The following is a 26,120-nucleotide window of genomic DNA, read 5'->3' as shown; positions in this document are numbered from 1 at the left end:
AGCAATTTTCCTTTCCAAGCTTTTCTCTTGTCCTCTGAGAATCTGGCTCTGCCCCCACCCATTTCACTAGAATCAGCTCACCCAAAAGGCACTGTAGTTTCCCAAAGCCCAAAAGGCCTTGGCTCAGGGCATGTACACTCCACCACTCTCACCTGTTGCCTCACACCCTCACCCCTCTCTTATATTTCCTTTAGATCTTAGGGGACACCTGGCCAGCTTAGTTATATGAATACAGATCCTAGACTCAACCACCATAAGGTTAGGGCTGGGCCTGGCTTACTTTAGCATCTCCAATACTAACCCAGGGTCTTCCAAATAGCAGAAACTCAATGAATGTTTCAGGAAAACATGAGCCAGTGACCAAGGGGACTTCTTTATTCATATTTAATTATATCACATTCTCAAGCCAAGCAAATTCAGGTACACATATGCATTTTTTAACTATACAGTGTACAGTAAGCGGTACAAGGCAGGCAAGAGTTAGCTACTGTTTGATTGGGATGGGTAGGAAATGCGAACTCTTGCATTAACCCTGGCCACATGCTCCAGGACTTTCACATAGCTGGTTTCAGCGAGGGCCCTTGGACCCCACAGGAACTCGTAGCGCACAGGATCACTGCCGGGCACCTGGTGGTACTCCAGGTAGTTTTCCTGCACCCAATCTTGGGTGAGCAGCTTCCTGAGCTCCCAATAGGCGCTGTGCTCCCTCCCATCATACAGCCCCATCACACTCAACGCTTCCCAGATTGCCTCCTCTGGGGCGCAGCTGCCCTCCATTACGATCATGCCCAGGACGATTATCAGGAGGCCGGTCTTGGGCGTGCTCTGATCGTCACCCAGCAGGCCGTCATAGGAGAGGCCCAGGCAGGTGACAAGGACGTAGCAGTGGCCGGCGGGGTCCACTTCCTTCACGTCAATGCCAAAGATCACCTGCATGCACTCAGAGGCTTTGCTGAAGATCTCAGGAAAGTGGTTCTTGTAATTTTTGATGACACTCTCCAGCATTTCTGCCTTTGTGACCGGCTCCTTAATTTGATATTTGCGGAGCAGGAAATGAACTAACTCAGCCACTTTCTCATCAAGTGCTTCCCGGAAAAGGGACTCCAGGTGAGCTGGGTCTGGGGAGGTGCTTGGCCCCTCCTCTTCATTGCTGCTGGAAACCTCATTGGATTGGCTCCATAGAGTGTCGTCGGTGACGGTCAGGGAAGAGGAGGCACCCCGAGGACTCTGGGCAGGACTCAGTGACCCAGAATCAGGCACCTCCTCCAGGGTTCCCGCGATCAGAGTAGAGGAGGAGGATGCAGCCTTCTGCTCCTCAGTTGTGGGAATCTGCACATCCATAAGCCCCGGTGCATCTCCTTGGGCCTGACGGCCTTCCTCAGCCTTGCAGGACTGACGCTTCTGCCGAAGAAGCATGATGACTCAGGTCAGGGCAGCAGGCGAGTGTGGGCCGGAGCTGGGCAATTGAGACCCACAGGCCTGGGGAGAGAGGAAGCTGTGAGAGGCCTCAGCTGGGTACCACACCCTGGATGCCCTAACAAAGGCCTACTTACAGGTCTCCTTGAGTGCTCCTCTGGGGCCTCCCGACCTCCCGGCTGGCCTGTTCCCTGCGAACCTGAAAGAGGAATTGAGAGGGCATCTCAGGGTGCAGCCTCTGGGCAAAGGCTATGGCTCCAGGACTGACAGAAGGGCTGGTAGAGCCAGGAACTGTGGGGTTCCTGTTGTTTTGATGCTAGAGGGGCCTCTAGTATACATACAGGGGAAACACCACCTCAGCTTGACTGCTGGTACTGCCTGGACCTCTTATGCTCTGTGACTAAAGATACTGCCTCAGACCAAGGCCTCACAGCCTGGTTTCTGGAGCTCCTAGAAGATAAATCGAGGGGGAACTCAGGCTGCAGACTACAAGCACAGCCCCAGTACCCCAGTGCTGTCAGGAGGTTGAGCCTGACTCTGTGAACTCCCCACTATTTTGTGTGGATGGTCCTTTCTGTGCTCACTCAGGGCCCTCATCTTTCTCCCGGCAGGGCCCGGATCTGGCCCTTTTCCTGCCTGAGGAACTTTCAGATCAAGGGTTCACATCCCTGATATGGAAGAGAAGGACGTAAAGGGACCCACATCTGGCCCCATGTGCCCAAGGCCTCCTGGGGAAAAAGCAATAGCTACGGAAAGTACATTGGGGTCCATGTGTCCTGCCCTAGGGTGAGAAAACAGCAATAGCTACACAAAATACATTGGGGCCCATGTGTCCAAACGTGAGGATCCTGGTTGGTCCTCATCTTCCTGAGTTTCCCCAACTTCCTGCCCATAGCACAGGTGAGATTGCCACTTAGGACCACCCTTGATCGGGTTTCCCCACAGATAATAACCAAAGTTAGCTAGACTTTGTGGGGTCCCTTCTTTCTAGGCCAGGAGTACCCCCAGTCATCACAAAGGGTACACACGTTGGCTCCTGCAGATGTTGTGATCCCGTCCCTCTGTTGAACAGGTGTGGCTCCCTGTGCTAACCTGTGAGTGACACTGGGACCATGGTTCTCACCCTCCTGAGACTGCCCATCCCCAACCGTGTGGCAGAAATGAGAGCGTGCCACATGTTACCCATGCCTGAGGCCTCCTAGGACTGAGAACCGAAGTCAGGCTCCACAAGTTCCCTTTTTCTTTGGGCTGTGTAGGTACCTTCTTACCTTCAGTCTTCACCAACCTTTCTCCCTTTGACTCCAGGCAGACCCTGGATTCCTCCCTGTGCTGACCAGGTGTGGCTCCCTCTGCTGAGCTGAGGACACCCTTCAGACCCAGGTTGCCACCTCCCTGAGACCCCGGAGGCAGAAGTAAGGGGAGCACTACACGGGCACCCCTGCATAGGATTTCCAAGGCTGACAGAAGTAGGTTTCATGGGGGCTTTCTCTGTCTGGATGTCATCCAGGTATTCATATTTACTCCATGCAAGGCATGGTCCTTTCCTTCCTGCTGAACCACGGATGTGTCTTGCAGCTCCCTGAGGCCCCCGACTGGGGAGTGGGGGAGCACATCCCTTCCCCACAGTCTTATCCGCGGTGCCCCAGCCTGAGAGCAGGGGCAGGTTTCCTGAGGCCAAATGTGGAGGCGCCTGAGTCTCAGACAGGGGTAAGGTGAGTCCCCTGTCCTGGGGTTCCTGGTCCTCTCAGGTCTCCCTCATCTCCCAGTACGGCCTGGGCCGTCCCTCTGCTCCTCTGAAGCCGTGCTCATGATACCAAGCCGCTTCCCTGCATCAGTCCCCTATGCGGACATCAGAATCAGTGTGCCCGGCCGCCATGTCCGGCCGCCATGCCCAGCCACTGTGCCCAGGGCTTCCCAGGGCTGACAGCAGAGGCAGAGAGGTGTTCTGTGGGGCCTCAGCCCTCCCTCAGGGTCCTGATCTTGATGTCTGGTAGAACCTGGGCCCTGCCCTCTCCTAACCAGCCCTGCCCTGGTCACACCAAGCTCTGACTCCAGAGTCCCCTGGGGCTTGAGCCAGAGGTGGTGAGGGGTGGCCCAGCCTGAGAAGTCCGCCCCCGAGTGGTCCAGGGCCGGCAGCAGGGGCGGCGCTGGATTACTGAGGGTCCTCTGTCTGGGGCGGGGGCCTCCTCAGTCCCCCCTCAGCGTCTCACCTCGCCTCCTCACAGAGTCTGGGCCCGCTTTCCTCAGCCGATCGCAAGCGAACCCTTCAGAAGCAGGGCCTCGCTTCTCTCTGATCCATGCGGCCGCGTCGTCAGCGGCGTCACAAGCGGCCACCCGGGGCTCACCTGGGCTGACGGCAAGGGTGGAGCCGGATTCTAGCGCGGGGCAGGGAGGGGCGGCTCAGTCATTCCTCAAGGTTCTCACCTGGAGATCTGGGACAGCCTGGAGCCCCGCCCTCTGCTGATGGGGTCTGCACCCCTCAGACCCAGGTTCTGACCCCGAGTCTCCTGAGGTGGCAGTGGGGGGAAGGGTGTGGTGGGGGGACAAGGCTGCTGGGGTCTTTCAGGGCTGACATGAGGGGCTGAGCTGAATTCTGTGGCCCCCCTATGGGGTGTGGGTGAACCCTCAGTCTTCACTCAGGAGGGTCCTCTTCCCGAATCCTGCTTTTAGGAAATACTCTATTTCTGTCACCTCTGAGCATTTGCACAACTGCACCCCTTACAGAGAACGGCTGCGGGTCCCAGGCTAGACGCTCCCTGCGGGGTTGCAGCACTCACGATTCTAGTGACCTCTGGGAGAAGACACACACCTTCCCACGGAGGCTCTTCCCCAGCCAGAGGTCGACCTTTCAAACCTTTGTGTACTAAATGACTTATTGTTACACTGAAGAGGCTGAGCAGCTGCAAGAAATTTGCGGAGGTCCTGAGCTTTGAAGTTATCTAACCATTCCTAGTCCACTTCAGTGATTTTCGTATTTTAACCCTCATTCCTATAGTAAGGAAGAAATTTTTCATCTATGCCAATTGTGTATGTGCACTATATATGGTATATGTAGATCATATTTGTGTTTACATGCATAAGCACATACATGTATGTATATATGTTTATATTATATAGCTATATGTATTTATATGTATGTATCTTTACATATATTCACACATATATGTGTGTGGACTATATGTACTTATTTTATTAAACAATATCTACTAATACTATGTGTGATTCACTCATACTATTCTATTTCTAGTTCATTCTATATATTTAATTAAAGTAGTAATATTTTGGAAAGTCAGTCCTAACCTTCTCTTTGTCTCTAGTTGTTATTAGCAGAACTCTGGAGCCCTAGTCTCTCAATCAATCCAATTTTGCTGCTGTCCTGATATTACCTCGTGGCTACTGGCCTCGTGTTTTGAGGTGCAGACTCAGATTGTACATTGATGTGAGGTGGTCATTTAAAACTTTTCCTGCAACACACCCTGTCATCTGCAGTGGTTGCAGACCTCCTCAACTTCCCTGCCTCTTCACCTGCCCAGAACACAAGTACCAGTTCAACACAGTCTTCAATCTTCCCCAGGGTTTTTCTCTGTTTCGTTGTTTAGACTTTGTTGCTGATATTGTTGTTTTATTTTTCTTTTTCCCTTCTATATTTTTCCACAGTTGATTTTGGGAGTAGAGCACAGCAGCCTGGGCTTGATTGTCACTTTGGCAGCTACAGGTAGGCATTCACTCTTTATTTAATTTAAGTGAGATTTACCCCTTTGCCATATTCTGTTCCTCATCAGTGAACATCATATACTACTCCATTTATTTGGGAATTTTTTCTCTGAATCTGTCAGCAAACTTGTACAGTTGTTCTGTAAATGTCTTGCATATTTTGGTTAGGCTTCTTCTTCTTTATATTTTGGGTTTAAATGCTGTCGGGGATGGTGTATTTTTAATTTAATGTTCTAAGTTGCTTATGTGTGGCAAGTCTCTTGTATTCGCTGTAGTGGTCTTTGCATACTGTCTTCTGGAGTCTCTTATTCATTTGAACATTCCATGCGTCTCTTCCTTCGAATTTTCTTAATGGTCATATTGTGAAAAATACGATCTATTTCTTTTCAATCTTCATACCTCTTTTTCATCTTGATATCCATAGCTCTGACACTTTCTCCTTTTGATATCCATTGCAGCTATGAACGGTAGCAATGAAAGCATGTATCAGTGACTTGCCCCAGACCAGGACGGGAATGGTTCTAACATTTCACATTCAAGTATGTTTCCCGCCAATTTTAGAAAGTTAATGTGCCTTTGAATCTTAGGTTTGCTAAAAGTTTTTCATTGGAAATCGCATAAAATTTATTTCAGAGGCTTTTTCTGTATCCATCGACCTGACTGCTTTTTCTACTCTATCGTGTATGTAGAAAATTAAAATGGAAGTTTTCTATTGTTAAATAATATTTTTGTTCCTTGCATATGAGCTGCTTGTTCGTTTAGTCCACTGTTGTGTTGAATATACAATTATCCATTTAGGACATTTGCTGCAATATGAGTGAACACGTGGCTCACATGTTCTTTTTATAAAGGCTGGATGTCTTTATCTGCTTTTTCAGTGCAGGAGACGGAGCCCTGGAAAATGAGTAGAACAATTGCCACGGTTTGGGATTATTTGGAAGAGTTAAGATGGCAATTTGTTTTCCCTGACCACTTGGTGGAACTGACCCCCAAAACTGCCAGCCCTAGAACAACAGAGGGTGGATTGAGCTTTAAATACATTTTCAGTTTCTGGATGTACTGTAGGTTATATCCATTCACCACTTGGAAAAAGTCTTGATTGTAAATTACAAATAAGCTGAGATGGAGTCTCACTCTGTCGCTCAGGCTGTAGTACAGCGGTGCAATCCTGGCTCACTGCAAGCTCCGCCTCCTGGGTTCACCCCGTTGTCCTGCTTCAGCCTCCCGAATAGCTGGGACTACAAGAGCCCACCACCACACCTGGCTAACTTTTTAAATTTTTTTGTATTTTCAGTACTTTTAGTATTTTTGTATTTTTTGTATTTGTGTATTTTAGGGGTTTCACTGTGTTAGCCAGGATGGTCTTGATCTCCTGACCTCGTGATCCACCTGCCTCACCCTGCCAAAGTGCTGGGATTACAGGCGTGAGCCACTGTGCCCGGCCAATTTAATTTATTTCTTTATCTCACCCATTTTACCACTTTGTTCTTTCACATTAAAAAAGATACTTAATCCTCTGCTATGTTATGTCGTCCCGATTCAAATAAATAACATAGATTTCCCTACATAAATAAAAAACAATGCACTTACTTTTAACTATATAAAAAACAATAAGTCTGCCTACTGTCATACATGAAATGAATGTTGAAGTTCATTACAACATCCATTAAAAGGAACATTCGAACAACTCCAAAAGGAAACAAAGATAAACCTCCAAATCGCCCAAGAGAACAGGAACCAAGAGATGGTCTGCCTTGTATTCCCTCACACCCAACTTGTTCCCCACTGCTGAGAACGGTGACTGCTCTCTTCAAACACAGAGTGAAGAATGGGCCTCATGTAACAGGATAGGGAAGGTGGTGGATGTGGCTTTGGAACGTGCACTGGCCCAGGCCCTCCCCCAACCTGCTCCACTGGCCCTGGCTGCAACTCCTGCTCAGACTCCCTCTTTGTCCTCTCCCAAAGTCTCTTCATGCAGGGATGGGTAGGAAATGCTCTCTCTAGTACTGACCCTGGCTGCATACTCCAGGACTTTCACATAGCTGGTTTCAATGAGGGCCCTTGGACCCCACAGGAACTGGTAGCACGGGGGATCACTGCTGGGCACCTGGCGGTATTGCAGGTAGTTTTCCTGCACCCAATCTTGGGTGAGCAGCTTCCTCAGCTCCCCAGAGAAACTGTGCTCCATCTCATGATACACCTCCATCACACTCAATGCCTCCCAGATTGTCTCGTCAGGGGCACGGTGGCCCTCTGTTAAGATCATGGTCAAGACCATAACTCCAGGTGAGTGAGGTCTGGCGAGGTGGTTGGCCCCTCCTCTTCCCGGCTGCTGATGCCCTCACTGGATTGGCTCCATAGAGTATTGTCGCTGATGGTTAGGGAAGACGAGGAGCCCTGAGACTCAGGGGAGGACTGGGTGACCCAGCAGCAGGCACCTCCTCCAGGGTGCCTTCAACCAGAGTAGAGGAGGAGGCAGCCTCGTGCTCCTCAGTGGCGGAAGCCTGCGCACACACCAGGCCCAGAGCCCCCTCTCCTTGGGCCTCAAGGCCTTCCTCAGGCTTGCCGTGCTGACTCCTCTGCTCAGAAGACATGATGACTCTGGTCAGGGCAGCAGGCTAGACTGTGGGCAGGAGCTGGGCGATGGGGAGGAATCCACAGATCTGGGGAGAGAAGGAGCTTGTGAGGGGCCTCATTTGCGAGCCACACCCTGGAAGCCCTAACAAAGCCTACTTACAGATCTTCTCCTTTGGTGCTCCTCTGGGGCCTCCTGGGGCTTCTGATCTCCTGGTCGGCCTGTCTGCTGAGAACCTGAAGGAGAAAGTGAGAGGGCACCTCAGGGTACAGCCGGCCAGCAGAGGCTGAGGCTGCAGGACCGACAGTAGGGAGGGTGAGGCTGGGCTCTCTGGAGTCCCTTGTGTTCTGGGGAGTGTGGGGCCCTTGTTGTCCATTCAGATCAGAACCTCGCCTTGACTGCTAACACTGCCTGTGACTCCTCTGCTCCGTGGCCTGAGGCCAATGCCTCAGACCAAGGCCTAACTGCCTGGTTCCTGGAGCTCCTAAAAGAGGAATCGAGGGACCCTCAGGGTGCAGACCGCAAGCACAGTCCCGGCTTTCCAGTGCTGTCAGGAGAGTTGGCCACACTCTGTGAGGTCCCTACTCTCATTGGGTTACATGGTCCCCTCTGTGCTCACTCACCTTTCTCCTGGAGGCGCCTCATCCTGCCCTTTTGCTGGCTCGAGAAACTCGGATAAAGAGTTCACAACCCTGATATGGAACAGAAGGGTATGAGGGGACCCACATCGGGCCACACGTGCCCAGGTCCACTGGGAGAGACAGCAAGAGATATCCAAATTCACTGGACACCATGTGTCCTGGGCGAGGAACCTGCTTGGTCCTCATGTTGACTCCTGGCAGAGTCTGGGGCCCTCCCTCTACTGACCTGAGTGCAGCCCCCTAAAGACCAAGGCATCCTCCTCCCTGACACTGAAGATCCCAGGATGAGAGAGGGTCCTCAGCTGACAGCCCTGCCTATGCTCTCTGGAGTGACATCAGGGGCAGGGAAGATTTCTGTGGGGCCCCCATTTGCGTTCTTGCCTGGGGTACCCTCAACCCTCCCTCAGGTTCCTCACCTGGACACCTGGCAGATCCTGGGACCACTGTGTCAGTCGATCAGATTGGGGTCCCTGTGTTGACCTGAGTCACCCTCTGAAAGCAAGGCCTGAGGGTGAGCCTCCCTGAGATCTAGAAACAGAAGTGAGGAGGCTCCACATCCCATCACCCTTGGGTGGGGTGTCCAGGGTTCACTCCGGGAGCTGGCCCCTTTGGTTCTGGGGTGAGGCTTCCAATGTCTTCTGGTGGGTTATTCATCTTTACTCCTCCTGGCATCTGCCCTTCCTCAACCCCCAAACTCCTGAGATGAGCAGCCATCTCCCCTTTACACCAACACCCCATGCTCCCAAGGGTTCCCCAACTTCCTATCTGTGGGACAAGTGAGATTGCCAATTAGGGACATTCCTGATCTGGTTGCCCCAGAGCTAAAAACAGGTGGCAGCCATAATCTGTGGGGTCCCTTCCTTCTGGGCCAGGGGTACCTCCAGTCCTCATGAAGGGGGCACTCCTTGGGTCCTGCTGATCCTGGGACCCCTCCCTCTGCTGGCCAGATGTGACTTCCTCTGTTGAACTGTAAGTGCCACTAATACCAAGGTGTTCACCTCCCTGAGACCTCCCACCTCCCGCCGTGTGGCAGAAAGGAGAGCATGCCACATGGTACCTATGCCTGGGGCCACCCGGGGCTGAGAACAGTGGAAGCCAGGTTCTGCAAGTTCCCTTCTTTTTCGAGGTGTGGAGGTACCTTCTTACCTTCAGTCCTCACCAACCTTCCTCGTCTTGACTCCTGGCAGACTCTGGACCCAACCTGTGCTGACCAGGTGTGGCTATCTCTGCTGAGCTGAGGACACCCCTCAGAGGGAGGCCCCCACCTCTCTGAGGCCTGGGAGGCAGAAGTGAAGGGGCGCTACACTGACATCCCTGAATGGGATTCCCAAGACGGACAAAAGGTGCATATTTCAGGAGTGCCTCCTGTGTCTGGGTGTACTATAGGTATTCAGATTTACTTCCGACAGGGCCTGGCCCTTTCCCTCCTGCTGAACTTTGGATGGGTCTTGTAGGTCAAGGCCACCATCTCCCTGGGATCCCTAACCAGGAAGTGGGGGCCAGATCTGTTCCCCACAGTCCTGCCCGAGGCCCCCCAGGACTGAAGGAAGGGCAGGTTTCCTACATCTGGGAAAGGAGCTCTGCTGAGTCTTCCCTCAGGGTCCTGAGACTCCTCCCTCTGCTAACCTGAGCCTCCACTCCTCATACCAAAGCCCTCTCCTCTTTGTCATCTCCAAGGCATAGGCAGGGATGTACCACATGCAGCCATCGTGTGTGGCACCTCCAAGGGCCGAGGTCCCCAATGATCTGGAGTCCAAGGTCTCCTGAGTCCTCCCTCTTTTTCCTCCCCTTGATCCTGGCAGTGCTACGTCAGAGCTCCTCTCTGCGGACCTGAGTCTATCCGTCGGATTCCTGAGGCGGAATGAGGAGGTACCTTAGCCTGAGATGGGGGCGGGGTGGGCCCCCTGTCCTGTGGTGATTGTCCTTTAAGGCCTCCGTGCTCTCCTGGCAGGACCTGGGCCCTCCGTCTACTCCTCTGAGGTGGTGCTCATGATACCAAGCCCCTTCCCTCCATCAGCCCAGGATGTGGACAACAGCATCAATGTGCCTGGTCCCCATTCCCGGAGCTTCCCAGGGCTGACGGCAAAGACAGAGCTTCCCTCTCTGGGGCCTCAGCCCTCCCTCAGAATCCTGACCTTGAGGCCTGGCAGAGCCTGGCCCCTGCCCTCTCCTAACCAACCCTGCCCTGGTCAAACCAAGCTCTGACTCCAGAGTCCCCTGGGGCTTAAGGGGAGGAGTGGTGAAAGGTGGCCCAGCCTGAGGAGTCCGCCCTCAGGTGGTTTAGGGCTGGCAATGGGGGTGGTGCTGGATTATTTGGGGTCTTCTATCTGGGGTGGGGGCATCCTCAGTCCTCCCTCAGCGTCTCTCACCTTGCCTCCTCACACAGCCTGGGCCCGCTTCCCCCCAACAATCTCAAGCCTCCATCAGAACCAGACCCTCACTTCTCTGTGATCCCCAAGGCGCAAGTCACTGGCATCACATCCGGCCACCAAGATAGGGGATTCCCTGTGTTGACAGCAGGGGCGGGGCTGAATTCTGTCACGGTGAAGGGCAGAAGAGGGGATTTCGGGGGTCGGGTGGGGAGTGGACACATTTGGGGGTGTAGGTGTAGGAAGAGGTGTGGAGGTCAGAGAGGGTAGTGGGGGTGTGAGGGTCTGGGGGAGAGACTGCGGTGTGGGGGTGGGGGAGGGGTGTGGTAGTGGGGGAGGATGGGGGTAGGGGTAGTGGGAGACTGCAGGTGGGGTTTGGGGAGCCCTCAGTCATCCCTCAGGGTCCTGACCTTGATTCCTCGCATAGCCTGGATCCCTATCTTCTGCCGACGGTGTTGGCTCCCATCCGACCAAGGCTCTGACCTGAGTCCCCAGAGGTGGCAGTGGAAGGAAGGGAGTCCTTGGGCAAGGCTGCCGGGGTCTTCTAGGGCTGACAGGAGGGGCTGAGCTGGATTCTGTGGCCCCTCTATGTGGGGTGAGAGAACCCTTAGTCTTTACCCAGGAGGGTCCTCCTCCTGGCTCTTTGATGAAGTGATGGGTGGGAGATGCTCTGTTTCTGTCACCTCTGAGCATTTGCCCTGCTCCACCCCTTGCAGAGAATGGCTGCGGGTCTAAGGCCAGATGGTCCCTGGGGGCTGCAGTAACTGTGATTGTAGTGACCTCTAGGAGAAGACACACACCTTCCCACGGGGGTTCCTCCCCAGCCAGACCTAGACTTTGCAAAGCTTTTGTCCTAAAAGCTTTGTTTTTACACTGAAGAGGCTGAACGGCAGCAAGAGATTTGGGGAAGCCATGAGTTTTGAAGCTATCTATCATTTCATAGTCCAATTTAGTGATTTTCGTATTTTAATCCTCATTCATATAGTAAGAAATAGATTTTAAATCTTTGCAATTGTATGTGTACATTATATATGGTGTATGTAGATTATGTTTATATTTATGTGTATATACATAAACACATACATTTGTATATGTTTATATCATATATGTATATTTATATGTATGTATCTTTAGATATAGGCACATGTAGATATGTAGACTATATATATATATACACACACACACACATGCACACATATACATATTTCATTAAACACTATCCCCTCATAGTATGTGTGATTCACAAACACTATTCTACTTCTAGATCATTCTTTTTTTCCATGAAAATAATTTTTGGAAGGCCTGTCCTCTTCCACTAGGTTTGTTCCAGGTGGTTATTAACAAAACTCTGGAGTCAAAAATTCTCACTCAGTTCAAATTTCCTGATGTCCTGGTATTATCCCAGGGCCACTGGCATCATGTTTTGAGGTGCTGCCTCAGATTGTGCGATGATGTGGGGATGTCGGGTAGATTTTAATATCTTTCCTTCTACCCATCCCGTAATATGCTGTCTATACAGACTACACACCTCCTCAATATCCTTTTGCCTTCCCCCACCCCAAACATGAATACCAGTTCAACACTGTCTTCAATCATCCCCGGAATTTTCTCTGTTTTCTTCAGATTTTTTTTTTCTCTTATCTTTCTATATTTTTCCACGACTGATTTTGGGAGCAGAGCACAACAGCCTGAGCTTGACTTTCACTTAGGCAGCTACGAGAAAGGCACTTTGTATATAACTTAAGCAGGATTTACATCTTTACCATATTCTGTTCTCCATCAATGAATGTGGCATGTTACTCCATTAATTTTGGATTTTTTTCCCTGAATCTACCAGTAAACCTGTATGGTTGCCTCCATAAAGGTCATTTTGGTTAGGCTTCTTTTAATTTATATTTTGGATTTCAATGCTCTTGCAAATGGTATATTTTCTATTTTAGACACTAAGTTGCTTTTGTGTGACAATCCTCTTGTGTTGCTGTTGTCATCCTTTATATGATGTTTTCTGAAGTCTCTTATTCATTTGAACACTTCGTGTGTCTGTTCCCCTGAATTCTCTTGATAATTATATTGTCAAAATACTTTTGTTTTCAATCTTTATACCTCATGTATATTTTTCATGTCCACATTTTTGGTTCGTTTTTATTTTCGTATCCTCTGTACCTATGGAAGGCCATGGTGATAGTCTGTGTCGATGGTTGTCCCTGCTGTGAATGAGAATGCTTCTAACTTTTGAGATTTAAGTATGCTTCCTGCCGATTTTATGAAATGGAAGTTCCTTTTCATGTTAGTTTGCTGAAAGTTGTTAATTTGAAATCACATAGAATTTCGTTCAAAGTCTTTTCTGTACCCATTTACACGACGGAACTTTTTCTCTATCTTGTATGTAGGGAATTACAATTGCAACTTTTTCTAACGTGAAATAATATTTTTATTCCTGACATACAGGTTGCTTATGCATTTAGTCCACTGTTCTCTTGAATATGTGATTACATATTTAGGACATTTGCTATCTTATCAGTGAACAATTCACTCACGTGTTCTTTTCATGTGAGCTGAGGATGCATCTTTATCTGTTTTTTGAATCCAGGAGTCCTAGCCCGGGAGAATGAAGTGGACAATTGCTCATCTTTTTGGCTGCTTTGGAAGAGTTGAGATAAGTTGATGATAATTTCCCCTGACTATTTGTTAGAATTGGCCTCCAAAAGTGTCTGTTCCAGAACATTTGAGGGTGGCTTGAGCTTTGAATAAACTTTCAGGTGATGGATGTACCACTTGTTTTATCCCTTCACCCCTTGAAGGAAGTCTTGGTTGTTGATTTTGAATAAGCTGTTATATATGTTTGTGCACACAGTTTTGTCTATGGGAACCTACATTTTCAATTTAAACGAAATCTAGGAGTAGGATTGCTGAGTCTAATGGTAATTCTATGTTTCCCCATGTAAGAAACAATCAAAAGGTCCTGCCGTGCAATGTAACAGTTTTCTTCTTTCCCAGCAATGAATGAGACTTCCACATCCTCTCCAGAGTCTGGTATTTTCAGGTCTTTGAATTTTATTCATTGTATTAGGTGTGTAGAGAAATCGTACTGCTCTTCATATTTGCATTTTCATTGAATAATTACAATGATTATCATTTTTATATCTTCTGTTCCAGTCACAGAAGAATCCATTTTCCAAGTATTTCTGCTTCCTTGTATTGAGGAAAAGTATTAGAATCCTAGATGTTCGTGCTAGGAATGCTCATCATTCCTTGGGAGATGTTGCTTCTTGCTCTCTCATTTACAGAACAAAGAAATATATGCGTGTTTATTTACCTGCTTATTAGTGTTTATGTGTGCACCCTCTGTATGTTTATGAAGTTGAACATGAGTATTTCCTGATGTCCATGACACTACTCTAATACCACAAGGAGCTTTTAGTCTCCTTCCTTTGTTTATCTGTAAGTATCTACCTCAACAGTGAGAAAGCTACTTCCCACCAACCTTCATCTATATAATTAGTTGGTCTATGGGGATAGATAGACAGATAGATAGATAGATAGATAGATAGATAGATAGATAGATAGATAGATAATTATTCTGTTGTCACATTGCTGTAAAGAACTACCCGAGACTGTGTAATTTACCAAGAAAAGAGGTTTAGTTGAGTCACAGTTCTGCAGGCTGTACAGGGAGTATGGTTGTGGAGACCTCAAGAAACTTACAATCATGACGAAAGGTGGAAGGGAAGCAGGCACAGCTTCAGTTGGAGTAGGAGAGAGAGAGATAGCAAAGAGGGGATAGTTTCACACTTTTAAACAACCACATCTTGTGAGAACTCAATCAACTCCTTGAGAACAGCAAAGAGGAAGCTCCCCCCCACCCCAACATGATCCAATCACCTCCCACCAGGCCTCTCCTCCAACACTGAGAATTATAATTCGACATGGGATTTGAGTGGGGACACGGAGCCAAACCATATCATTCCACCCCTGGCCCCTCCCAAATCTCATGTCTTTTCTTACATGTTCTTACACAACCAAGCCTTCACAACAGTCCCCCAGAGTCTGACCTCATTCCAGCATTAACTCAAAAGTCCAAGTCGAAAGTCTCATCTGAGACAAGGCAAGTCACTTCTGCCTATGAGCCTGTACGATAACAAGCAAGTTAGTTCCTTCCAAGATACAGTGAAGGTATAGGCATTGAGTAAATGCTCCCGTTCCAAATGGGAGAAATTGGCCAAAACAAAAGGGCTACAGGCAAGTTTGAAACCCAACAGGGCAGTCATTAAATCTTAAAGCTTCAAAAATAATCTCCATTGATGTTATATCTAGCAATCAGACCACACTGATGCAAGAGGTGGGCTCCCAAGACCTTGGGCATCTCTGCCCATTTGGCTCTGCAGGGTACAGTCCCCTCAGCTATTTTTTAAATTGCTTCCTTTTAAGCATTCTCTGTAGATTTTAGATAATTGTTATTGTTTAATTTTAAGCTTTCTGTAAAGATTTTAGATATGAGCCTTCTGTCAGATGTATGCCTTACAAATATTTTCTCATAGTCTGTAGCTTGCCTTTTCTTTTTCTTAATAGTGTCTTTTGCAGAGCAATTTTCTTTTTCTTTCAGAAAGTGCACCTTTTCCGTTTTGTGTTCTGTGGGCCATGTTTGTGATGTTGTATCTAAACACCCATCTCCAACATCAAGGTCATGTGCATGTTCCCTTGTGTCTTCTTCCAGAAGTTTTAAAATCCTGTATTTTATATTTGGGTTTATGACCTATTTTGAGTTAATTCTTTGGGAAAGGTGTGAGGCTCTCCCTAGGTTCATTTCAGTGTGTATTGGCATTCATTTTGTCAGGTGCCATTTGTTGAAAAAACTACAATTTATCCACATGACAGCCTGTGCACTTTTGTCAAAAATCAGTTGACAATGTTTGTGTGGGTCTATTTTGGGGTTTTATTTTGTTCCGTCGATGTGTGTCTATTCCTCCACCAATACCCATATTTTCTTGATTAGTGTCGCTTTACAGAAGAAGTGCATACCAAAGCTAACATCAATCATGAGAAGTCGTATTTCTGGTAATTTCCTTTGACATGATGTAATGAGAATGGGGTTTTACATCTGAGATCTTCCTCTGAGAGCTCATACCTCCAATGCTAATCATGAGAAAAGAGATAAGACAAATCTCACTGGATAGACTTTATGCAGAAGACCTAATCAATACTCCTCAATGCTGTTAAGGTCATCAGAAACAAGAAAAACCTCAGAAACTGTCACTACGAAGACAAGATGAAGGACACGGGATTACCAAATGTCATGAAGTATCGTCGATGGGATCTTGAAACAGCACAAGAACATTTGGTATAACTGAGGATACTTGAATAAAGTATGGACTTAATAACAATGTATCAGTATTGATTCATTAATGGGGACAAATATAGATGCTAATGTAAGATGTTAATAATAGGGAAACTAAACGTGAAGTGTATGGAAATTCTCTGTATCCTGTTTGCAATAATTCTGTAAATCTAACACTGTTCTGAAATCTAAAAGTTTATTTTAAAATGACACTTGGATGTCATTAGGAGTGCGAGCCGGGCACAGTCGCTCATGCCTGCATTCCCAGCACTTTTGGAGGCAGAGGCATGTGAATCGCCTGAGGTCAGGAGTTTGAGACAAGCCTGCCCAACATGGTGAAACCCCACTACTAATGAAAATACAAAAATTAGCCGGGTGTGGTGGTGGGTGCCTGAAATCCCAGCTACTTGAGAGGCTGAGGCAGGAGAATTGCTTGAACCCAGGAGGCAGAAGTTGCAGCGAGCCAAGATTGTGCCGTTGCACTCCATCCTGGGGGACAGAGCAAGACTCCATCTCAAAAAAAAAAAAAAAAAAAAAAAAAAAGGAAGAAATGCAACCACTCCTTACTTGGTGACTATCGGCAATCCACTGGAAATCATTAAGCTTTTTTCTGCCCTTCCTTTGTATTTCAAAAATTCACAATAGTTACGGTAGTTGAGGGAGAAGTCTTCCTCACTGAAACATTGCAGCTGAGGATGGTAAAGGCTATGTTTCAGAAAAAAACCAAAACCAAACCAAACCCAATATCTGCAACTCCCAGTGAGACACTTGCTGCAGGATGAATGAAACGCTTTGGTTCAAGGTCAATGAGGCATCCTACAAGAGAGGAATGAGACTGTCATCACCTGAACCCACCTGTCAGTGTCAATAAGCTCAAGAGTGAAACAACCAGAAATCATGTGCCTCATGCTAGGATGCAGTAGGAGACAGGAAACCAACAATGAAGTATTTTCATCAGAAAAGAGTGAGACCTACCTCAAATCTAGATATGAACCTAAAGCCAGATAATCAGAATCCATGGAAAGGAGCAAGAGTTAAATGACACAATGAGGCAGCAGACAGACAAATGAGTAGTGGGGAGACATGCTGTAGGTCCACTGATCAGTCAGCTGCAACAAGTCAATAGAATGGAAAAGGACGGTGGGATGCAGGAGGGCATTGTGGGCCATAGGTCTGCTAGAGACTAAAAGAGACCCAAATGTATGAACTAATGCTGAACACCCATACACTTTAAGCCCCTCAGAATGTCCTCTCAGAGGTATGTACTAGTGGAAAGGCACACATTCATTCAACAGAAGATGTGTATAAGAACACCCTTAGGAGCGTGCTAGAAACAACCCCCATGTTCATCACCATGAGCATGGGGAAATACGTTGGAGCTCATACAAAGGAATACTACACAGCCCTGAGCGTGAAAAAGCTATGGCTACATCCATAACGTGGAAGAAGACCACGAACCTAAAAAGTAGCCAATGCAGAGAATATCAGTTCCATAATTCCATTTAGGTGGAGATCAAAAGAGGCAATACTACTCTACGGCACTGAAGTCAGGATAGTGGCTACCTTGGGAGACAGAGGCTGGGAGGGAAATGAGGGGAAATTCTCATGGCAGATGTTTTTTGTGTGGTGAGTGATGGGCTCTCCAAGGATGTTCATGGGTGAAAATTAAAGAGCTCTACATTTATGATCTGTGCACTCGTTAAGCAGAGGGAGAGAGGATTAAGAGACACGAACAAAAGCAGTGCATAAACCTAGTGGGTTTGGATCAGAATCCCGAAAGACCCGACTCCGTAGGCCATAATGCCAAATGCTGAAAGCCCATAATGTCAATCTCTGACATCTAATTTCGAAATGATCAATACCCCTAAGCAGAAAATAGGGAGGGTTAATAAGGAATGCTCATTTCGTGTATCATAGAATTTCTAAAAGAGCAGCGCCAAATAGAAAATGAATGTGAGATATCCTTCAAGGACACACATGTCCTAAAAGAAAAAACAGCAGGTACATGTGACGCAAAACTTCAACATATAGTTAACGACTGTGAAATTCAGCCAGCTCTTAAGGACTATCTCCATCCAATTGCCTATATCTTCACCTGTAGTGCCTCTTTTCTCAGAATTTTCTAGTTTCTTTTTCCTGTTTGTGTATTTTCACGGTGTTGAAGTGTCAGCATTATTTTTAACCACTCACTATGCTATTCCTTTCTTTGCATTATTTCCAATACTGGAGGTATAAATTGTGTGGAGACTTTGAGAGAGTTCTAATTTGTTTTATGCATTTTTCAGATTTGACTCCACAAACGTACATTATCCCACTGTTAACTCTGTGTGCAAGCACTGTGCACGCATGTATAAACATCGACACTTGCTCAATAAATGAAGAGATGTCCTTTTTTAAATCTTCATTCGTGAAAGAAAAAATTTCTCATGATCGTGGCTCCTTGGGTGAAACTATATGCAGTGTGATCTGTCAAGGTTTTTCATAGATGTCTTAGGATGACTTAGCTTCTGGTCACAGTATTTCATATGACTGCAGTTATGAAGAAGGCTGCACACAATTACTAACCTTAGGAATATTTGTTCATATATTTTCCTTTTTGACCTATTGGAGTTGGTCCACAGGAGATCATTGGGCCACCCAGTCAGCAGGGAGAGATGGGGAGGAGTCAGGGCAGGTTTATGGGGGTGCAGGCCCCACGCCGGGACAGGAGTGCAGCCTCTGGAGGGCGGAAGGGACCTGCATCATCCGTGTACAAGTGGAAGCTTCTCCATCCTCACTCACTCTGTTCTAAACCCAACGTCTCCAGCAGAGCCCTCATCTGAATTTCAGAAAGGGTGGTGTCCTAATGGGGTTGGGGAGAGGCCAGGTGGGCCAGGTCCAGTGACAGTCTCTCACTGGCTTCCTTGCAGGCCTCAGCCATGTGGCATGGGGCATCGGGCATTGGGTAACTGTTGATGAGAGCGGCCCTCCCCTGGTCATGGGGAACACAGCGAGGCCAGGGCGAGGGCAGGGCTCTGTGAAATGTGACTGCTGCTGGTTATAAGCTGAGTCAATCATGCGCCTTCTGTGTGCCTCGATTCTTCATTTGTCAAATGGACATGTAATAGTACAAAGTAAGAGCATTGTTGTGAGTTTATACCTGAGGTCACCCGCGTGTAAAATGCCTGGCCCAAATGATGTGGTGAATAGGAAGTAGCTTTGTTTACTGTGTGTCTAAGTTTTAACTTCCCCCCGTATTTTAACATTTCTAAACCTATATATGTCTTATGATCCACATGCACATTGGTTAATGCATTTATTTTCTTTTTCTCCTGAAAATCTGCCATCACGGGTAAATCATCTCACATCTCAGACCTGTGCAGGCATGGTGGAACTTGTTCTAGTCCTGCCTGGGACGACAGCCAGGGCTATTGAACCAGACCCAGGATCAATACATGTGTCTGTGGGAGTCGGCCCTGGGGGAGTCTTCCAAGACATTCTCCAGGCTCACCCTGCCTGTATCCATCCCCACAGCTCAGAGCTCTGAGAGGAGAGTCCTCCGCCTGGACACTGTGGATGCCCCCACTTTGCTTGTCCTCAACCTTTCAGGTGCATGTTTCTAAGGAGGGCTGAAGCCACATTGCAAATTCTTCTGCCACAGCTTAGACATGCAGGGCAGCCCTCTACATGGCTATTTGAAACACAGTCTTGCCCACACAGTTGTTTTCACGGTTTGAAACAGCCTGCAGTTACCTATTTGGTAGCTGCAAATCTCTCTTGAACCTATGATCGTTCCCATTTTCTTTTCTGTATTACCTTCCAGAAAGCAGCCAGAAGAGGAATTATGTCCCCAGGACATGAGTATATGCTGAATCGTGGCTCAGAACTTGTTGATTGCATGGACATCAACTCCTCAGATGTCTCAGGCCTTCCTTTCTTCTTTGTCAGCCACTGCACTCCTCTTTTTCACACACTCAGGCATCTGCCACACCAGGTGCCCTTCACCCTGCTTGGTTCAGGGTTTACTGGGTGCCAGGCAGCTGCTGTGCTAAGTGCTCTGCTGGTCTGTGTCATTTTCTGTGTGCAAGCCTCCCTTGGGTGGTTGGTAGGAATGAGCCCATCTCTGTAATGAGCTAACCTTTGCAATGGTGGGATTGAGCCATGACCCTGGTTCCACAGTGAGGAAGCAGAGGACCAGAAATAGGCCCACAAGGTCAGACCCTCGGACCTGCAACCTCACTCATTTAGAATGGGTATTCTAATGACCTGTGCAGAGGAGTTTGCCTTTCTACACAGAAAAGTGCTGAAGAAAGCAGAAACAGCAAGCAAAGAGCAGATTGCTCATTTCCAAGTTCCTTTCCATTTAGGGTTCAAGCAGAGCGCATCTCTTGATTATGCTGAGTCATATTGATTGGCATCTTCTGAAATTTTTTAACTGGCCCCCGTGAAAGTTCAGTTTCATTTCATGACACTTAGCATGAGTGACCCCATTCTGGTTTTATGATCTTCCGGGGCCTAGTTCAGGAAGCTAGCCTGGCACAATGGCCTCCCATTAATTTTGTTTCACAGTCTCCTTTCCTTTGGGTCATGACCAAATCGTAGGACATGAATGCTACAGTTAGTCACCATCAGTTTTGGGTTTATGGAGTTAACACGCCATTCATATGTTACAGTGTCCTTGTTACCATGTGTTTCTTGGAGCTTTCATCATTCCAGCTGCAGACAGACCATATGGCATTCAGCAGACGGCTGCATGGAGATTAATAAGCCTTTTTGAGAGGATGCAGTGAACCAGGGGGACTACTCTTATGACTGTCAGGAGGATAATACCCATAGTTTGGAGTATGCCCTTGTAATGGGAATGGCAGAGCGGAGGTTGCTGCCTAGGAAGTTGAAGTAGAACAGTACACTCAACTGGCTCAAGCCTGTGGGCAGAGTTAAAAATTTAGAGGCATCTCTCCCCGCTTTTCCTTCAAAATCCTTTTCTTTGAAAGGACCATTCAGACTTTTGACTGTGAACCTACCTGATCCGTTCCCTATTCCTGTATATTTATATGTTCTCTCTCTCTCTCTCTCTCTCCTCTCTCTCTCTCTACCTGCCTGATTATTTGGCTCTTCGTTCCTGCCTCACATGATCAGGGAATGGAGAACTGTCCTCCCAACTCTTTGAACTCTCTCTTCCCAGGATCAGTAAGTAACAAGTATTTGAATTTATTTTGTGTTGTGGAGGTGATTTGAAGTTGTGCCTTTCACCTGAACATCAAATGGCAACCAAGGTCAGACTTTATCTGGGATGCTGGGGGATGGAGAGAATTTCAAACTCCAAGCGCCGGAATGGTGGTCACAGGCAGGCATAAGCTGGACACAGATCAGACAAGAAGCACAAGGACATCTGCCAGAGTAAACAAGTTTCCCATATGAGGGGCCACGTGATCACTGGTCGGTTGGACAACTGGATATTAGGCTGTCTGCCAGGCACAAGAATTACCCTATGGAAAGCATGCTGGAAAAACTTGCCATCAGCTCCCCTCCATTTCCAGTTAGGTCGGCCTTTCCAGATACTCTGGTACTAGAATCTCAGGTTGGCTGGGGGCTCTGAAAACAGCCCCTTAGGCAGGCTTCCCATGAGCTAAACCAACTGAAATTGAACAGACCAAAGAATGAGCCAGATGAGGAATCTACCCATTCTAACTAACCAGCCTGTTTGTCTTATTCATCCACATACAACAGAAAGTGTCAGCAGCTGCACAGAGTCCTCCCTGTTGCTGCATGGATGCTGTCTTGAGGCTGGCGGTGACATGGTATTTAACTTGTTTCATGACCAGCTGATCCTAATACAGATATCTTATTTTTAGGTGGTGAGTGCTCCAATCGCTCCTGAGTGCCCAAACTGGAGCCACCAGTCAGTCCTGGCTATGACTCTGAGCTTCTCTTGACTAACGTAACCAGTGAATCTCTCCTACCGAAGCATACAAGCAAAAGAAACCGGAGAACCCAGATCCCTGCAAATTTCCCAAAACCAGAGTCACACACTGCCTGTGATCATCTGCTCCCTCCGTCAGTTACCTTTAAAACTACACGTCTTGTCAGTGACTTGTCAGCCCCCACAAACCCCCAGGTCATGTTCTCTCTCACAGGACAAATGAATCCTGGAATCAAGAGCCAAAAGGATCAGGGGAATCAATGCAAAAATGTGACCCGAGAGGAACTGACAACGCTTGTGCCTCTGAGAGGGTAAGAGGGGCCTCCGAAGCTGTCAGCGGCATCTCCCCTGCATTTGTCAAGGGGTCTCCAGGGACATCAGCTGTGTCTTTTGGGTCCCCCAAAACCACCAGAATCTGCCAAGAAAATAATAACAGCAAATATGATTTAAAGATCAAACTGGCTTTTATTGGCGATGCTAGAATTGAGCAACACTACATTCTGTAAAATAAAATGAGTGTTACAATGAACCAAGCAGACGAGGTTGGCTTTGTAGGCAGAACAGTGCTAAAGAAAGCAGAAACCAAAAAAAAAAAAAAAAAAAAAAAAAAAAAAAAAAAAAAAAGAAAGAAAAGGAAAGAAAAAGAAAACAGATTCAGCATTTCAAAGTTCCTTTCCTTCTAAGATTAGAGCAGAAGGGTCTTCCTTATTTCGCTGGCTCAGGTTAATTGGAAGATTCTAAGTTTTGTTTTGTTTTTTTCTTTTCTTTTCTTTTCTTTTTAATTGGCCCATTGGAAAGTTCAGGATGATTATGTGGCACTCAGCACAAGTGACCCCATTCTGGTCGGGTGTGATCAGCTGGGGCTTAGGGCAGGAGGCTAGTCCACAGCAGTGGCCTCCCCTGAATGGTGTTTCACACAGGCCCGTCAGTTAATCAGCCTTTCTAAAGGAGACAGTGCTGGCTTTGCTTAACACTGAGCTTTCCTCCCCCCTTGCTCTAGACAGGGATACTTGGATGCTTGTGATTTCCACTGGTTTTCTTTTCTACAGAATCTTAAAAGCCTTTTGTAGGAAACTTTGTCTGTGAGGAATTATAGTATTAACATTATTCGCAATCCATCTATATCTAGTGCTTGGATTTGCTTTCACGCTTTTTCTCTCTAACTCTGCGTGTGTGTTTGTGTTAAGTTTTTCAAGTATGGGTAACAGAAAGCGTTTCTGAAGGTGATAATTCTTGCCTCCTGGGATCCCTGGAGGAAGGAAGTCCACATGGAAAAAAGAGAGACGGTCTCCAGGTGGAGATACATCTTCAGAGACTTTAAAAACAGCTTTCAGCTTGTGTTCTATAAATGAACCAAAGATGACCTGTGTGTGTAGCCCCTAGGCTGGAGGAAGGCCTTGCTGATTGTTTAGATGTGGGATGTGGCTGGCAAAGGGCCTTGCAGCAGCATCTCAGCTGTCGTGCAGCATTGCTCAGGTTTCTCTATGTTTTCCTTCACAAGACTGAGACCTGTTGGCTCAGAAGCCCATCAGCACAAAACTGAATTTTTCACACATTTGATTGTTTGAAACGTGGCACTGCCAAGCAGATCGTTAGGCATTCAGAGCCTTGCTGGCTTCCATACCCTGCTAGTCCTCACCTAACATCTGCTAACCATAGGTAAGATAGAATCTTATGGTTACGAGACTCCCAAGCCACTTTGCCCAGCTGCTGAGCAATATCACCTATACCCATAAGGTCCTTCTCCAATTCCCATCTGCACCATCAGTTCTCCTGCCTTCCTCCCGTTCTGATGGTGACCCTGGAAACACAGACTCTGGACAGTCTGTCCCCTCCCTGCATTCCCTGTCCAAGCACCACCCAATAAAGCTGCTTGTGTGGTATTGCCTCTGGTGATCCTATCATTTTCCTTGATCAACCCCCAGTCCCAAACAGTGTGAAATGAGCTCTTCTGAACTGGGACGTCAGCCACGTATAAGCCGATGACTGTTGGAGCTAAGGTGCATGATTTGAGGTGCACGTTTGGACTGTAAGACTGGCAAGGCCTAAAGGCCATAGGAAAGCATACCATGCAGGTGTCTCCCTGCCTCACTGTTGTCTGGCCTTGCAGCATGCTGGCTATCCTGCTGCTACAGAATCCCTTCCCCCCACTACCGACTGTTTTGGAATTGCAAATTCACAAATCTCAATAGGCTGGCCTTGACTCTAAGCTAAAACCAAAGGATCTGCTCTGGGCGGTTTCAGACTCACCACAGGCTGTGCCAAGCAGAAAGCAGGCATAGCTCAACGCAACAAAGGCATCTTTGACTCTGGAACCCTGGTAGGCTTTAAACACCTGTTAGTGAGGTTCAAAACTGTCACCACACAACACAGATGCAGCCCTGGACCTCGCACATCTCTTGCAGATGCCCATGATGAAGGGCCTGTTCTCCGGTGGGGCCAACTGGAGTGAAGCTGCTCATGGGCACTGTATTTCTGATGCAGACAGGTTGCACTTCTAACTGGTGAGATGTCTGCTGAAAGCTGCATGTTGTGGGATGGCACCCCCCACCCACTGTGATTTCTCCACCCACTCGTGACAGATCAGTCTGAGATCTTCTCTCTAGCATGTCCACTGCCAGTCACTTGTGTCCCAGGACCCACGTCAGTTGCAATTTTAGGTAGTGGACAGACAGCCTAACTCTGCTTCCTCTCCTTCCTCCTGGTCCACACGCCAGGCAGTAGGATTATCAAATGCAGCTGAGTCCAGGAAGTGATGGATTTTTTTTTCTTTTTATCGTTGTTGTTCTACACTGTTTACTGCATAAATGAGCGGGATGAAAAGGGTTATGCAAACTCATTTTGGAATCTTCTGGAAACACAGGACTTTTTCCTGGCTGCTTCCTAAACATGACGGGTCTTTCTATTCACATCTTGTTTTATGACAGTGTTCTTCTGTGAAAATGTTTTTGTCCCCATGCCACATAGCCCTGCCAGGTGAGAAGGCCTCGGGCAGGGTAGGGGATGATTGAAGCAATGTAAAGCTTTTATTATTGAGTGGGCCATGCTGACTTAGTAAGGATGGAGGAAAAACACAACATCTGGGGAGGTGTGAGGAGGGCATTGTGATCTTGGTGTTGCAGAACTGTTCCCGGAAGCTTTCTTCTGTTGCTGAAGGAAAACTCGCCATGCTGCCTTTGCAAGCAGCTGCAATTTCTGTGACTCCAAACTCACGGCTGCACCCATGACAACATCTGACCTTGCTGACTAGGGGACAGAGGGAGAGGCCCCGGCTCCTCTATGTTGCCCGCGGAGTACCTCCAGATGCCCTCCCTACCAGTCATGGAAAAGCCAAATTGTCTGCAAGTGAAACCAGGGGCTGAACTGGATTATGTGTCCTGTGTACTGGATACCCTTGTAGCTGGCAGGGGGTGCCATGGTGGGATGTCACAGTGAGGCCTCGATATTCTGTGCTTCCTGACTGAGTTCGGCCATCTTGGGGTGCCCAAATTATGGTACAGTGTGTGTTTGCAGGGGGACCACATGTGCCCTTGGGGTTGTAAGTCCCATGTGTGCCCTGCCTTTGTGACACGGCCTCAGCCCTGGATGACTTTCAGGTGAGGTCACAATAGTCCAGAGCTGTGTCCTGTCTGAACTCATGCCCCAATTGATTGAATTGGTCAAGTATAAAGAAAACATTAATACTGAAATTTAAGAGGGGAGCCACGTGGCTGTCTAAGATGCACCTCTGTGGTTAATGGGGTTTGTGTTAACTGGTTCAGTCCAGGACCCCTAATGGCATAAGTGACATCAATATGCAGCTCAGTTTCTCCCTGCTGTGTCAGGTCCTACTGATAATTTCCTGTAAAGACGCCTTGTCCAGAAGGGTGCATGGTTTAGAAAAGGAGCACTGGGCAAAGAAACCAGAAGTTGTAGTAAGGTCAGTATAGTGGAGAAATGCCTGTGCTATTTTTCCCTCTTGTATCTCCAAGCATGGACTCAAAGGCAGCCTAAATTTGAGAATTACACAAGGATAGGAAAAGCTGTATATATGAAGGTCTCTCTGTATGGTTCAAGAGCTAGGAAGGCAGGCCCGTAGAGGACACGGATAATGAGGGAAAAAAACCTTTTGATCCTGCTGGACCTGCCTCCACACCAGCCCCAGTCCTGAATCTGTAACCTGCGGTGG

The 26,120-nt window shown here is 47.6% G+C and overlaps 1 protein-coding gene and 2 long non-coding RNA genes across 3 annotated transcripts; 2 read left to right on the top strand and 1 right to left on the bottom strand.

Annotated features, from left to right (window-relative positions):
* Positions 1-354: 354 nt before the first annotated feature.
* On the bottom strand, positions 355-3,679 carry LOC105485058 (melanoma-associated antigen 8-like). The gene is made up of 3 exons (XM_011747239.2): positions 3,627-3,679; positions 1,554-1,615; positions 355-1,479 (listed from the first exon to the last, which is right to left on the bottom strand). The coding sequence occupies exon 3, from the start codon at positions 1,414-1,416 to the stop codon at positions 481-483; it is 936 nt and encodes a 311-aa protein (XP_011745541.2). The 5' UTR covers positions 1,417-1,479; positions 1,554-1,615; positions 3,627-3,679; the 3' UTR covers positions 355-480.
* An 87-nt stretch (positions 3,680-3,766) lies between these two features.
* On the top strand, positions 3,767-9,683 carry LOC105485059 (uncharacterized). The gene is made up of 4 exons (XR_989327.2): positions 3,767-3,905; positions 5,074-5,131; positions 5,589-5,669; positions 9,534-9,683. It is a non-coding gene; the product is annotated as an uncharacterized lncRNA (long non-coding RNA).
* Positions 9,684-10,146: 463 nt separating this feature from the next.
* Positions 10,147-22,475, top strand: LOC139360742 (uncharacterized). The gene is made up of 3 exons (XR_011618207.1): positions 10,147-10,215; positions 21,169-21,219; positions 21,885-22,475. It is a non-coding gene; the product is annotated as an uncharacterized lncRNA (long non-coding RNA).
* Positions 22,476-26,120: the final 3,645 nt, after the last annotated feature.

This window comes from Macaca nemestrina, chromosome X (assembly GCF_043159975.1).
Source record: "Macaca nemestrina isolate mMacNem1 chromosome X, mMacNem.hap1, whole genome shotgun sequence".
Classification (NCBI taxonomy): domain Eukaryota; kingdom Metazoa; phylum Chordata; class Mammalia; order Primates; family Cercopithecidae; genus Macaca; species Macaca nemestrina.
This window is presented reverse-complemented; position numbering and strand designations above follow the sequence as displayed.